At 49.6% G+C, this 12,940-nt stretch overlaps 1 protein-coding gene across 1 annotated transcript; it reads right to left on the minus strand.

Moving 5' to 3' along the window:
* Nucleotides 1-1,824: 1,824 nt before the first annotated feature.
* LOC150052390 (solute carrier family 22 member 20) lies at nucleotides 1,825-12,444 on the minus strand. Its single transcript, XM_090347403.1, has 10 exons — nucleotides 12,070-12,444; nucleotides 11,896-11,999; nucleotides 10,753-10,907; nucleotides 7,987-8,155; nucleotides 6,951-7,074; nucleotides 4,987-5,102; nucleotides 4,146-4,360; nucleotides 3,105-3,213; nucleotides 2,808-3,014; nucleotides 1,825-2,124 (listed from the first exon to the last, which is right to left on the minus strand). Exons 1-10 carry the CDS (start codon nucleotides 12,442-12,444, stop codon nucleotides 2,028-2,030), a joined length of 1,671 nt encoding a protein of 556 aa, XP_090203529.1. The 3' UTR covers nucleotides 1,825-2,027.
* Between the last annotated feature and the right edge of the window lie 496 nt (nucleotides 12,445-12,940).

The raw sequence follows: 12,940 nt of genomic DNA on the forward strand, positions 1-12,940 counted from the left end.
CAAAAAAAGTACACCTAGCTGATAGCTCCCGCCTGTAATTCTAGTTACATTGTGTATATCCACCATGGACACATTTTAAAACATTACACTGAAATTACAATCTCCACCATGTTCCTAGCTTGGTTGGCAACTGCCTGCTATTAAGCTCAGAGTTGTCAGTGTCCTTTTTGTTGGTTTTACACAATGCCAGACAAGTGTGCTCTCACAGAGCTACATTCCCAGCCTACTGCCGCAGTTTCCTTGCTCATGTCTAGCACATTACCACTCAAGTCATACCATGAGAGTTCTTTGCTGATTAATCAGAGAAGGATCTTTGGGCTTTTCTAGCTTGGGCTAGCTTCCAGCTGTGATCCTCAAATCTTACCCTGATGATTAGCTAGGATTATAGGTGTGAACTACTGTTTCCAGATGCCTTCTGCCTTTTTAACTTACTGATATGTGGAGACGTGAAAACAACCCAAATGAGAAAGCTCACAGATCTGTGTGTTGTCCAGCACAGCTGTCATCCCCATACTTGGAAGGCTGAGGCAGGAGGACCAAAAACTCTTGGCCAGCCTGGGTTACATAGTACGACCTATCTCCAAAAAGAAAAACAATCCTGGCACTGGATTCACGCTTGTAATCCTAGCTATGACCTATCTCCAAAAAGAAAAACAATCCTGGCACTGGATTCATGCCTGTAATCCTAGCTACTCAGAAGCTGAGATCTGAGGATCCTAGTTCAAAGCCAGCCTTGACACGAAAGTCCTTGAGATTCTTATCTCCAATTAAACTGCCAGAAATCTGGGAGTGGCACTGTGGCTCAAGTGGTAGAGTGCTAGCCTTGAGCTGAAGAGTCCAGGGACAGCGCCCAGACCCAGAGTTCAAGTCGTATGATCAATCAAAAACATAAATAAATAAATAAAATAAAAATTCTCACTGGCCACAGTAGCTCATGCCTGTAATCCTAGCTACTCAAGAGTCTGAGATCTGAGGATCAAGGTTTAAAGCCAGTTGGGGAACAAAAAGGACCTGAGACTCTTAATCTCCAATTAACCTCTAGAAAATGGGAAATTGGGCTTGGCTCCAGTGTACAGAGGTAGCCTTGAGCTGAAGAGCTCAGGGACAGCACCCAGGCCAAGTTCACACACACAATAAAGAAATAAATAAAAATAAAAACTCTCCCAGAAAGCTCAGCGTGAATTACTGACAAATGTTCCTGGATGTGATCAACAAGAGAAAAAGCCCATAATTCCATGGAGGGACTGAGGATTTGCTGGGCCTTGGGTCTTTGGCTACAACTGGGAATATACCCAGGGCATTGCACAAGTTGGGCAAGTCTCTGCCCCTAATCCACACCCCAAGCCAATGCCAGGGCCTTGAGACAACTTCCTGGAGAGTCACATCCAACCTCTGGTCCTGGGGCAACACTGCTGGAAGGCTGACCTCAGAGGAATGCCAGGTACAAAAGCTGGGACCCAAAGTGTGACATTTCTACTTCCCCTATTGTGCTTCTCTTGGACTGTAGGGGTTGAACTGTGATGTCATTTGAGAATTTGATGTCACGTCTCCAAGAGAAAAAAAACTAATCTGAGCACTGGTAGCTCACGCCTCTAATTCTAGCAGTTCAGGAGGCTCAGATCTGAGGATTGCAGTTCCCAGCAAGCCTGGGCAGGAAAATCCATGAGACTCTTGAACCAAAGCCATGAATTCAACCCCAGGGCCAGCATGCATACACACGCGTGCACACACACACACACACACACACACACACTCACGGTCTGGAGATAAGAACAGACAACAGTATTTTTATTATCATGGAGCCAGTCTCTGCTTTGGCCTCCTAGAGGTGATTTCTCTCATTTTTTATATATCAGTAATAGGTTTACTGGGCATTTGTCTGAGAAGTCTCAGCAGTGGCTTGTACCCCACTGCCATGTCCTTTGGCTGACCTTGCTTGGCGTCAGCGACAGCCTCGCTCAGTGTCTCCAGTAGAAACTCAGATTGGCTGGATTGCAGCCAGCCAGTGCCAGGTTCTTCTTGGCAGCTCAGATGGTTTCCTTGAGGTGAGAGGCTCCCAGCTGCTGAAGAGAAATTTCTTCTCTCTTTTCTTCTGCATCTTTTTTGGAAGGAGTCTCTTTGACTCTGTTCAAATGTAAATTAAAATTTTCAGTAATCTGCTTATTATAATCAATTTTCTATCTTGCCCATATATCCTGTTTACTCTAAGCTGGCTCTCCATTTTTGGAATTCTTTTTTTTTCAAATTCCAACAATTTTGTCACTGGGAAAGCATTTGAGATAAGGGAAAGGAGCTGCAATCCTCAATTTCTTATTCCCATGTGCCTCAAGCTCTATAAAGCAATGACAAAAAGCATTTTCTTTTATTTATTTCTTTTCTATTTATTTATTTATTTTTGGTCAATAATGGGGCTTGAATGCAGGGCCTGGGCATAGTCCCTGAGCTTTTTTTTTTTTTTTGCTCAAGTCTAGCACTCTATCAGTTTGAGCCACATTGCCACTTCTGGCTTTTGAGAAGTTACTGGAGACAAGAGTCTCATGGGGGCCCCAGAATGTGCATAGGGGTAGAGTGCTTGCCTAGCTTGCACTAAGTCCTGGGTTCCATTCCTCAGTACCACATAAACAGAAAAAGCCAGAAGTGGCTCTGGCTCAAGTGGCAGAGCACTCGTCTTGAGCAAAAAATGGCCAAGGACAGGGGCCGGGAGTTTGGCCTAGTGGTAGAGGGCTTGCCTAACATGCACGAAGACGTGGGTTCAATTTAATCCCCGCCTGACAGCTCCCCTGCCCCCAAGCAGTGCCCAAGCTCACCGTCTCTCCATAGCAGCAATGGTCTCCGCCAGGGGCACATTGCGGGTCTCCATCAGGAAACAGGTGACTGCCAGCCCAGCCAGCACCGAGGTGGCACCGAAGGCCATAGGTGGCAGGATGGGGTTAAACTCCCCCAGAGTGGTGATCAGGGGTGCTGCCAGACCCCCAACGCGGGCACTGACTGAGGCAAAGCCCATCCCCATCTGCCTGTGGGAGGTGTGGACAGGTCAGGAGCAGGCCCTGGGTGTCAGGGGGCAGAGCTCTCGGCCCAGGCACCCCGTCCTCCAGTGCTCCCACCTGATCTCTGTGGGGTACAGCTCTCCCGTGAACAAATATATGCAGATGAAGGAGCTGGCCAGACAGCCTTTTCCCAGGGCTGCCTGGGCAGTGCGCAGGGTCTGCATGCCTAGACACAAGGAAGGGGGGATGGCTGAGCTTCGGGGATGGGGATGGGGTAAGGGGTGACTGAGGAGAAGCTGGGGGAATCTCAGACAGAGGATGGTAGGGGAGGATGCAGAAGAGGAAGCCAGGAATCAGGAGGAGGAAGAAGCTGGGTTCTGGTGGGAAATTTCCTACCATGACCAGACCTGGGCCCCACTCTACCCTGTACCCTAGCAATGGCTCTTATTATTATTATTATTACTATTAATGCACGTGCATGCCAGTACCAGGGCCTCTCACTTAGGATATTTCATTCTACTGCTTTTTTGTTGTGGTGGTGGTGATGGTAGGGACTGAACTCAGGGCCTAGGCACTGCCCTTGAGCTCCTCTGCTCAAGGCTGGCACTCTACCACTTTGAGTCACAGCTCTACTTGTGATTGGTTAATTGGGAGTTAAAAGTCTCATGGATTTTCCTGTATGGACTGGTTGAACGATGATCCAAAGATCTCAGCCTCCTGAGTGGCTAGGATTTTAAACGTGAGGCACCAGTGCTCAGCTTGCTCTACCACTTTTTTGCTGGTTAATTGGCAATAACAATCTTACAGTCTTGCCTACTCTGGCTGTTTTCTACCCATGATCCTCAGATCTCAGCCTCCTGAGTAGCTACAATTTACAGGCATGAGCCACTGGCACCTGGCATGTGTGCATTTATCTGAATTGTGGACAGGACAAACAGTGCTCTGAGGACAGATGCTGCCATCTGTAGCCCTCCCCACTCCCTGGGCACTAAGTAAGTCATAAAACAAGTAAATAATAAAAACTACCCATCTATAGTCATTTTCGTTGCAGACCAGAACCATACCCCCGGCCTTATTGTGTCGTGGGTCCCCGGGCCCCAGAGGCTCCCAGTTCTCCAGGAACCTTTGCTTGCATCCTAGGAAAAAGCAACAGCTCACCTTCTGGCACAAGCATGTTGGCGATGACCATGAGCCCCGCCAGAAACAGGAAGGAGGCCACTGTGGCCCGGCGGCCGACATAAACCATGGTGGTGGCAGCCACCAGCATGGCAGGGATGTCGATTAGGCCAAACAGAGCCTGCACCAGGTAGATGTTCAGCCCGAACTTCTGCAGGTCCATGGCCACGCCATAGTAGGCCACGGAGTTAGAAAACCTGGAAAAGGTGGCAGGCAGAATGATCGTGCTTCACCCACGGCTCACTGACCTGGCATATTGAATGGCTGTTATTCCCTAACGTCCCAGAATCCCCTGGGGATGTATGTCCTCAAGGGCATGCAGTGAAACTATGCATTCTGGAAATGCTGCTCAGACGACTCAGTAGCCTTTGTGTCCCTGAATCCCCCTGGTGAGGCCTACTGTCCACGGATGGGCCACTCAGGCCAACACCATGTGACATTTACCACCACATCCCAGCACCTCGTAGGGGCCCCATGTTGAAAGGAATGCAACTGAATCCACAGGTTCCCCTGTACATTGCATTAAGAGCATTTCAGGGCCAGGAAGCCAGGAAGCATGTCCCTGCCTCTGGTCAAAGACTTAGGGGACCAGACTGGTAGCTCATGCCTATAATCCTAGCTACTCATAAGTCTGAGCTCTGAAGAGAGAGATTTGAAGCCAGCTTAGACAGAAAAGTCTATGACAGTCTTATCATCGATGAACCAGCCAAAAGCCAGAAGTGGAGCTGTGGCTCAAGTGGCAGAGTACCAGCCTTGTGCGCAAAAGCCAAGGGAGGGCATGAAACTTGACTCCAAAAAGACTTGGGCATGAGCTAGCACTCACCACACCATCATGAGACAGCACGTGACCTTACGGATGGCTGGAGTTCGAAAGAGATCCAAGATGGAGCTGGAGGTGCGCACATTTGCAAACTCACTGTGGATGTAGGAGCTCACCACCTGGGTGTAAAATATCTGATCAGGGAGAGCAAGGGACCCGCGGCCCCATGTGGCTGTAGGAGTGCCTTCATCTGAGCAAAGGAGGGCCACAGTGTGTACCCTCTAGGAAGATGGCCGGCTCTAGTCTCCTGGGGGACAGATGTCTCCAGCTAGTTTGCTTTCAGGGCTCTGAGATGCCCCACAGGTGTGAGCCACCCCATCTGGCTGAGAATTAGCTTTTCTAATGGTGGCCATCCTGGGCCCTTGGGTGCAGGAGCTCTTGGGGCTAGACTGGAAGACTTAGATGCATACAGTCTCATTCCTTGAGTGCTCCAAGCCTGCTGTGCCAGGCTTCAGAAGCCAGTTACTTACAGCTCTAGGCACACAGGTGGGAGCTGCTCTGTGCTTTAACCACCAGCCAGCCAGAACATGGCAGCTTTGCCAGGCATGGTGGCTCATGCCTGTAAGCCTAGCTTCTCAGGAGGCAGAGAGCTGGGGATCAAGGTTCAAAGCCAGTCTGGGCATGGCCATGAAAGTTCCTGAGACTCTTACCTCTAATTAACAACCAGAAAACCAGAAGTGGCACTGTGGCTCAAGGGGTAGGACAGTAGCCTCGAGCTGAAGAGCTCAGGGACAACGCCCAGGCCCAGAATTCAAGTCCCACAACTGACCAAAGGAAAAAAAAAAAAAAAACAGCATGGCAGCCTCCGACCCAGGAGCGGCAGCCACAGCAGCGGCAAGCAACATAGTCTAGTATTCTGGTTCCTGATTCTGTCTTAAGTATTAGGATCCTAGATCCTACAGCTGTTAATGTTATGGCTCTTAAGCTTAGAGCGTCAGGACCATTGGCCCTTGATAGCTCTTGAGCCTTGAACATAGTAGACTGTTGGTCCAGGCCAGCTTTGAATCACGATGCTCAGATCTGTATCTCTTGAGTAGCTAGGATTAGAGATATGAGACACTGGCTCCTGGGTGAGCACATTTATTTCTCATTTTCTTTTTTTTTTTTTTTTGCCAGTCCTGACTTGAATTTAGGGCCTGGGCACTGGGCACTAGTTTATACTCCCGGCTCTTCTCACAGTTTTAACCAGTCACAGAAAGCAGTAAAAGGCTTTTTATAATAAAGGTTTCATGAAAAAGCATCACAGAACTAACAACCATAATAGCATTTAACATTACTCAACAGTATTTAACAATGCTCAATAACGTGTAATTTCTGCCCAGAGCTCAGGGAAAGATTCTGTCTTATATATCCATAGTAAATAATGGTTATCTGATAATAACTGGTATTTAGAATGAATGACACTTTGTCATTGGTTTTCCAATACTTTTACCTTGTCATCACTATTTTAAAATTTTCATTTTTATCCACATTTTGACAGGATATCAATGTGGATGAGATTATTTCCTAATTACATAAATTAATGAATGTTAACAGCTCAGCCATTTGTCCTAGGTCACATTCAAGGGCTTATTCCTTTTTTTTTTCTTTTTTTTTCTTTTTTGCTAGTTGTGGAGCTTGAACTCAGGGCCTGACCACTGTCCTTGGGCTTTTCTCAAGGCTAGTACTCTGTCACTTGAGCCACAGCACCATTTCCAGCTTTTTTTTTTTTTATGTATGTATGTGATGTATGTGGTACCGAGGAATTGAACCTGGGTCTTCATGCATGCTAGGCAAGCACTCTTACTCCTGGCCCACATTCAAGGGCTTATAAAGCATCTGCCTGGAACCTTCCCTGGCCTGTGCATTCCCAGCCTCACTACCTGGATAGCAGGTGAGTCTTGAGAAACTACCAGATCCCAGTGTGGCTGGGAGCTTTCAGGAAGACCTCAGCTCATTCCTAGCTTCCTTCCACACACCCTACTTGCCTCCGAGGTCAGCCTGTCCCCTTCTTCCCTTCTTCCATTCATTGCTGCTACCTTCCGCAAGTTCTGCACGGCCTGCTGGGACCTGCCATGAAGAAGGAGCCATCGGGATGACTCTGGAAGCCACCTGGGACAGAAAGAGGATAAAGAAGGTCCAGGGCTCTGTGGGGCTCATTCCCTTCTGCAAACCCAATTCTGAGGATCAGAGTTCGAAAAAAATCCCCAAGTTCAGAAAAAAAATGCCCAAGATTCTTATCTCCATCTACTCAGCAAAAAGCCAGAAGTGGAGCTACAGCAGAGCACTGGCCTTGTGCAAAAGATTCAAACAAGAGCATGGGGCCATGAGTTGAAGCTCCAGTACCAGCACACACAAAAAGATGAAATGCTCCGCTGTTTTTGAATCAGGAAGACACCTTCTTTCCCTCCCTCCCTCCCTCCCTCCCTTCCTCCTTCTTCCTTTAATTTTTTTCTTTTTTTGCCAGTCCTGGGCTTGAGCTCAGGGCCTGAGCACTGTCCTTGGACTTTCTCAAGGCTAGAGCTCTACCACTTGAGCCTCAGCACCACTTCTGGCTTTTTTTCCTACGTATGTGTTACTGAGGAATTGAACCTAGGTCTTCATACATGCTAGGCAAGCACTGTACCACTAGGCCAAACTCCCAGCCTTCCTTTAATTTTTATTTATTTGTTTTTGTAGCAGATCACACAGAGACAACAGCATGCCCAACATTGAATCTGACTCCGACAGTGGTTGTTGGTCTTGACTGAATCATAGACCCACTTTCAGCTGTGTCTCAGTTGCCTTAAACGAAGCACCATGGGGTTATTGAGAAGCAGAGGATGTGATCAAGATGAAAATCCCTCCACGTGTGTCAAAGCCCCTTGCTCATGCGACAGGTTTTCCAAGGCTTCCTTGATTCTACTTATGATTTCTGGAGACCCTGTGTGCCCCCACCAAGTCTAGCAAGTCCCAGCCACTCCCCCCACTCCATGGGGTCACACAAGGGCCACACCCTTCAACATTCCATTTTGCTGAACATACCAAGAGTAGAGGAAAATGATCAGGAAAGGAGCAGAGACAGCAAACTGGAGCCATCGCCAAGGGCGGACCAGATATGCCACTCCCGCCAGGATGAGCTGGCCCATGGTGAAGGAGTAGCCCAGCAAGATGCCTGCCACAGTCCTGCCCCGTGTGGGCATCCACTCCACGACTGTGGAGGAAACACAGCGTGCTCAGAGAGATTGTCTAATCACCCAGTCTTTTGTTGCCATGGTGGTTCCTGAAGCTCAAGATTTACTAAGAATAAGCATCCCTACCTCACTCCATACACCCAGGGGGAGGGTCAAAGAGCTCACCAGAACCAATGAAATGACAGAAGGTTCAAGTCCTGAGTACTGAGTCTTAATGTAGGGAAAGACTACATTAGAAGTAATAAAATCAAAGTGTGACAAATTTGAACTCATAAAAATGAAAAACATAGTAGTTGTGGCTCACTCCTGTAATCCTAGCTACTCAGGAGGCTGAGATCTGAAGCTATGGCTCAAGTGGTGGAGCACTAGTCTTGAGCAAAAAGCTCAGGGACAATGCCCAGGCCCCACTACCTACCAAAAAAAAAAAAAAAAAAAAAAGCCAGGTGCAGCCGGGCGGGGTGGCTCATGCCTGCAATCCTAGCTACTCAGGAAACTGAGATGTGAAGATAGCAGTTCAAAGCCAGCCTGGGCACTAAAATCCGTGAGACTCTTATCTCCAATTAACCACCAGAATACCGGAAGTGGTGCTGTGGCTCAAGGGTTAGGATGGTAGCCTTGAGCTGAAGAGCTCAGGGAGAACCCCAGGTCAAGTTCAAGCCCCATGACCCACCAAAAAAAAAAAAAAAAAAGCACCAGAAATTGAGCTGTGGCTCAAGTGGTAGAGTTCTAGCCTTGAGCACAAAAGCTCAGGGACAATGACTAGGCCCTGAGTTCAAACACCAGAACAGGTGGAAAGGAAAAAAAAAAGTCAAAGTCAACAGATGGGACGGATCAGTACAGAAGGCAAAAAAAAAAAAAGCAGTCTGGAACACCTTAAACATTCACCCATTGGGGATTGGTTAAATAAGTTAGGACACACCTGTACAAGAAAGCCACAACAAATTAGCAGGGACATTTCTTTCCAGTGGTAGGGAGCATGTTTGTGCCATCTGCCAGCAAGTCCTGTTGTTTCTGCTTTCACAATTTCACCCCATCTGCCTCTACTGTGCTGTCACCCTTGGTTTAACTGCTGCTCTCCCTGGCCTTCCTGCTTCTGGTTTGGTGTCATATAACAGTGACCAGAGTATCAAGTTTCAGTTCCTAAATCAGGGCTCCACACAGCTCAGAGTCCTTTTGCCTCCTGTCTCATTCAGGATTAAAAGCCATACTCTTTTTTTTTTTTTTTTTTTTTTTTTTTTGCCAGTCCTGGGCTTGAGCTTAGGGCCTGAGCACTGTCCTTGGACTTTCTCAAGGCTAGAGCTCTACCACTTGAGCCTCAGCACCACTTCTGGCTTTTATCTATGTATGTGGTACCGAGGAATCGAACCCGGGTCTTCATGCATGCTAGGCAAGCACTTTAACCACTAGGCCAAACTCCCGGCCAAGCCATTACTCTTTAAAGTGGCTCACGACTATAATCCTAGCTACTCAGGAGGCTGAGAATTGAGGATTAAGGTTTGAAGCTAGACCAGGGAGGAAAGGTCCATGAGACGCATCTCCAAAAATGCCAGAAGTGGTAAAGTTCTAGCCTTGAGCAAAAAAAGCTCAGGGACAGTGCTCAGGCCCTGAGTTCAAGCCTCAGGATCAGCACAACAAACAAGACACAAAAACCTGTAGACTTCTCCCCTGTACCCAGTCATTGTCATGTTCACTCCTTTGGTAGGGGTTCAGGTTCGCCCTGTGGCTCTGTGACCACCGTGTGTGCGTGTGTGTGTGTGTGTGTGTGTGTGTGTGTGCGCGCGTGCTCAGGTGTGCAAGTGAGGCTTGCATGCAGGGCCTTGTTTTCTCATTTGCCTTTTTTGCTCAAGGCTGGTGCTCTACCATTTGAGCCACAGCTCCACTTCCAGGTTTTTGGTAGTCAACACAGAGGTAGGAAACTCATAAACTTTACTTCTTGGGCTGACTTCAAACACGATCCTCAGATCTCAGCTTCTTGAGCAGTTACGATTACAGGCTTGAGTCATAGTTGAGCCACATGAGCCTAGCTGTGTTTCTAATTTGGATGACAGAGCGTGGTGGCTTTTCTCAGCCTGGTGCTGGTACCAGGAGCAAGCTAAGTAGCTTAGGTGAAGCACAGACCTGGGCAGGTCTGTGACAGGGTGGGCTTTCTGCTACCCCATAGTGCTTTCTACCAGGACCTCCTGAGACCTGCCAGCTACTAGAGGCTCTGTCTCAAGCCGAAGAAGCCACCAGCCTGGACAGCCTAGCTGAAGCCCACCCTGCTTAGAGCCCAGTGGCTTTGGAGCCACAAGCAGCTCTGGGAACCATCATAGCTCAACCTCTGGGACTCCCCAATGCTTGGCGCTTTGTACGTGATCAGCGTTAACTAACAAATTAAATACACCACATCTTCTCAGATTAGGAAACTAAAGCCCACAGAAGGGAAAGACCACCTGGGCCCATCGCTAGCTAGCTGTTGGCAGGGCTATGATCTGAGAGTGAGGGTCTCCTGGGTCTGGACCCCAGATGGTCAACAGAGATCCTAGATGAGAATTTCAACAACAGGAAGTAGAATGGGGCACTCCGGGGCACCACTCCCCCAGCCCCAGCCCCTCTAAGCCCCCCGGAACGCACTCACCCAGGGAGAGGGAGTTAAGGATGATGCCAGAGAAAGTCATGCCCATCAGGAACCGGAAGATGCAGTAAGCACTGAAGGAGTCCACATATGCCGTGGCGGCCCCCGAAACTGCCAGCTGCAGGTATGACCAGATTAGGGGGGCCTTGCGGCCCAGCCTGAGCCCAGGGAACAAGCAAAGCATTAGGGTTCTGGGAGCAAGCTGTCTCAAAGTGACAGCCTGCCTCCATCTGCTCTCTCTCCTACACGGGCATCAAGGCCATGAAAGGAAAGCTGGGCTTTTGCCAGCCCTCAAAATAAGACCCATTATTTCTGGATTCCAGGCATCAGTTCCAAGGCTGCTCAGAGAAGGAAGGACACATGTGGAAGAAAACTGGAGAGGACGGGGATTCGCCCAGGCATGCGTGGATGATAGCTGTAATCTTACCTACTTCCACAGGCTGATTGAGGTTCCAAGCCAGCTCAGGCAGGAAAATCCACGACTCCTATCTTTAATTAACCACCAAAGAGCTGGAAGTGGAACTGTGGCTCAAGTGCTGGAGCACTAGCCTTGAGTGAAAAACTTCAGGGACAGAGCCTAGGCCTGTGTTCAAGCCCTATGACAGCCAAAAATAATTTTAAAAAAATTGGCTGGGAGTTTTGCCTAGTGGTAGAGTGCTTGCCTAGCATGCACATAGACCCAGGTTCAAGTCCTTAATACCACATATATAGAAAAAGCCAGAAGTGCCGAGCGCAGTGGCTCATGCCTAGCTAATTAGGAGACTGAAGTCTAAAGATTGTGGTTCAAAGCCAGCCGGCCACTAAGTCTGTGAAACTCATCTCCAATTAACCACTAGAAAACAAGAAGTGGCTCAGAGCTGAAGAGCTCCAGAACAGCACCCAGGCCCAGAGTTCAAGCCCTATGACTGATGAAGAAAGAAAGAAAGAAAAAAAGAAAGAGAGAGAGAGAAAGAGAAAGAGAGAGAGAGAAAGAAAGACAGACAGACAGACCAGAAGTGGTGCTGTGGCTCAAATGGTAGAGCTCTAGCCTTGAGAAAGCTCAAGGACAGTGCTCAGGCCCTGAGTTCAAGCCCAGGACTGGGAGCCTAGGACTTTCTGGCTCCAACTCTGTGCCTGGGACCCTCAACCCCAACCCCAAAGTCTCACCTATCTGCCAAGCTTCCAAACACAGCGGCCCCCACTAACACTCCAGCCATGTAGACAGACTGTGCCAGGTCAGGGAGGGTGCCAGCCTCACACACCAGGTCCCACTGCAAGGGAAGAGGGGACCCTCAGCCTTGGCCATGGGCGCTGCCGCCATGCCGCCCAGCCCCTTCTGACCTCCATCACGATGGTGGATGGGAAAGCACTGCGGTTGTAGACCCAGCCTTCCTTGCAAGTCTCCGTGGCCACCCCATGGACGGAGGTGTTGGGGCTCAGGAGGGTCCACTGAGGCTTCACGAAGCGCTGGCATGACTCAGGGACCCCGTGCTGGTCCAAGGGAACCATGGCCCTCAGCCAGGCTGCCGAGTCATTGGGGGTGGCCTCGGTGTAGTTGGTGGGGTACCGGCAGTAGTGGGGGGTTGTGGCAGCTGTGAAGTTCTGTAGGAAGGTGTGGCAGGCCAGCAGGGCACAGGGCAGCAGCAGCAGGGCTGTGTAGACGAGCTGGAAGCAGCCTACACCGCCCAGGGCGTCCAGCAGGTCTGTGAAAGCCATGGCAACAGCCTGGATCCAAGGCTCAGCCTGTGCGGCGCTGGCCTTAAGTAAAGGGGCTAGGGCAGGGGTGGGGAGGGGCAGGGGAGTGGAGGGGGACGGGGAGGATCAGGCCAGGGGTTAGGACCACAAACGCCCTGTGTCCGGCAGCTCAGAAAGGTCTAGTTACACTCACAGGAGGCCTTGATTAGCCCCACATCTGGGTAGTTCCCCTCCCAGGCTGCTGCTTCTAATCTCTCTCTACCCTGGAGGGTCACCTTGCAGCCCCCCACCCAAACTGACAGTCTCAGGGGCCTTGCTTCTCCCCCCCCCCAAAAGGACCCAAAGGTGACCGAGGCTGGGTCCCTTTCCGTTGCCTCTGTAGGCCATGACTCAGGAGCCCCCGATTCAGCCTAAGCAGTCACCAGTTCTATGAGGCTCCCGGGCACAGCCTGAGCCGTGGTGCAGAGATGTGGTGGGGGCTGGGGGTAGTGTGCAGGAGGACAGGGCCAATGACAGT

This window comes from Megascapheus bottae, chromosome 16 (assembly GCF_031878675.1).
Source record: "Megascapheus bottae isolate mThoBot1 chromosome 16, mThoBot2.hap1, whole genome shotgun sequence".
NCBI classification, from domain to species: domain Eukaryota; kingdom Metazoa; phylum Chordata; class Mammalia; order Rodentia; family Geomyidae; genus Megascapheus; species Megascapheus bottae.